Source organism: Cyprinodon variegatus, unplaced genomic scaffold (assembly GCF_000732505.1).
Source record: "Cyprinodon variegatus isolate N-32 unplaced genomic scaffold, C_variegatus-1.0 Scaffold471, whole genome shotgun sequence".
NCBI lineage: Eukaryota > Metazoa > Chordata > Actinopteri > Cyprinodontiformes > Cyprinodontidae > Cyprinodon > Cyprinodon variegatus.
This window is the reverse complement of record NW_015150924.1, coordinates 610,840-613,162: the sequence shown is the minus strand read 5'-3', so window position 1 is coordinate 613,162 and position 2,323 is coordinate 610,840. Positions and strand designations below refer to the sequence as shown.

At 40.5% G+C, this 2,323-nt stretch overlaps 1 protein-coding gene across 1 annotated transcript in view; it reads right to left on the bottom strand.

Annotated features, from left to right (window-relative positions):
• The window catches only part of st6galnac3 (ST6 (alpha-N-acetyl-neuraminyl-2,3-beta-galactosyl-1,3)-N-acetylgalactosaminide alpha-2,6-sialyltransferase 3), a 64,824-nt gene extending 62,706 nt beyond the window's left edge, over nt 1-2,118 (bottom strand). The window contains exon 1 of the mRNA XM_015389733.1: nt 1,897-2,118. Coding sequence (XP_015245219.1) covers nt 1,897-1,998 — 102 coding nt within the window. The 5' untranslated portion in view covers nt 1,999-2,118. The remainder of the gene's footprint in view (nt 1-1,896) is intronic.
• Between the last annotated feature and the right edge of the window lie 205 nt (nt 2,119-2,323).

Sequence of the window (2,323 nt, the reverse complement as noted above, 5' to 3'; positions counted from 1 at the left end):
CCCTAGGGGTCGCGGACCCTCTGTTGAAGACCTCCGCTCTAAAGGCCTTTATTTTGTTCATCTTGAAAGAATACAGATAGGAAAGCGGGTTAGAAGAGAGGAAATTTAGCAAAAGTGAGCAAGGCTGAGAGTCAAACCTGCAACAGCCAGTATATGGATCATGCGCTCTTCCTAAACGCCATAACAGCATAACAATAGCAAATATTCCCCCAATGGTGTTATGTTATAAACAGTAGACTAATACTAATATTGTCTAATATAGCTCTTGTAAAATGTTTTAAAATGTTTTTTGAGGTCACAACGCAGACTAAATCAGCTTGGGCAAGGACAGAAGGCCATAATAAAATCTTTTGATGTGTTGTAGCGTTCAAGTAATGCCTGAAATGTTAAAGAATTTGTGGAATAGTTCTGACCAAATGCGAGAAATACCAGGTTTGCTTATTTACACCTGGACAAAAAAAAATAAAAAAAATCTAAAGTTCTGGAAACTTTTCATTTGAATGCTTTAGGAAATTTCACAACAGGACTTCAGGATTTTCAGTTTTCCAAAAACTCAAAGTAGCTGCTATTTTTGTGCATCTGCATATGTATTGATTACGTCACTGTAGTGACATAATTTTCAGGAAATATGTGCAACTTTTTTAGAACAAAATGCACTGATGATAACTAAAATCCAAATGTAATATACTGTAGGAAATATACTGCCTGAAACTGTCTATATAAGTGGACCGATTTGATTATGAACATATGTACAAAATTTGGATCAGTGTTTCTTGTAAAGCTTTGGAACAGGGTGTCCCTGTATTTTTTCAGTATGTTATAACATTTGATGGAATAATTTTGGCTGTGACACCATCCTGGAGAGAAATATCAGCCATGCTGCTGCCATCAACACCTTTGTTTATAGATGTTGGAGATCAGCCTGTTTTCCAGTGTCGTCCTGTTTCTCTGACTGTGACTGGCTGGATGTGCTCTCTTCATCCTCATACATGGGAGCTGGCTCGGAGCTCGTCTGCCTGGCTGTGTGTTTCCTGGACGGGACCGCCTTTTACAGTTGATTTTTCTATGTCTGCTTCTGTCTCCTTGAACCCCAGTTGGCCTCAGCAGATGGCCGCTCACACTGAGCCTGGTTCTGCTGGAGGTTTCTTCCTATTAAAAGGGGGTTTTTCCTCTCCACTGTCGCTACAAGCATGCTTAGTGTGAGGATTGCATCTGAGTCAATGAGTCGATGCAATCAACTGGTTTTCCATACATAGAAAACTTTGAATCAATTTGACTGTATGATCTGGTGAACTGTAAAATGCCTTGAGATGACATGAGTTGTGAATTATAATATTATAAATTTAAAGTGCTTATATAAATGGTGAGTTTGGTTAATTTTTACATAAAATATTGATTAGTACTTTAAAATTCTATTGTTAAGAAACAAAAATGGATATGGTTTAAATTGTTTGTTAACCTGTGTTTTATCTTGGAAAATGTCTGAAGTTTTCTTCCAAAGCTAAGGTAAGTCATGTTTGTTTACCTCCCCTCAGGTCTGCAGACACAGCATGTAAACACATGGACCAGATGGATGCTGCTCTCACTCTGCATGGCCTTTACCAGCCCATCCTAACGCTATACCACAGGGAAATTAAATAAAAGCCCAACATAAACACCACAACCAGGGGGGTCTGAACAACCCCCCAAAAATAAAAATAAAAAACAAGTCAGAAAAAACACCTACATCTGATATAAACCCGAAGAGGATCAGTTACGTATAGGAGCATCATTGCTTCTCTCTGGATAACATTTCACCCTCCATCAACAAACGAAGACATGCCCTCGTCTCAGGCTCCATCCGTCTATTGATTTTATTTATTTAGGCAGGAATGAGAAGGAGAGAGCAGCTCTTACCTTCCACATCCAGGCCATTCTTCTTCTTTCTAAGCACACAATGGTTGTTCGCTGGTTTTCTGCAGCCTGTAAAACGCGCTCACCAAGTCCGTCTGGCCACATGTAAACATAACAGGACGCGGTGTGGATGTGATTTAAATTGGTGGGTTCGAGGTTTCCATGTATGTTGGAGTAAACCGTTATTCGGTCTTCTTTCTCTCGCGTTATTTTAACCCCCCCTCCCAATCCACCTCCTCTCCACTCTCCACAGAGCTGCTACTCTTGGAGCCTGGTCCCGTTCTACGTTGCTATTGGTCAGCTGGGGGAAAGTCCCGCCCCCTCCTTGTCACGTGGCCCTGGCTACTTTGTCAATATGAGGAGAGAAACATGAGACAGCCCTGTACATTTACTGCTGGGATGTTAGATTTGATGTCCAATTAATTTTTTT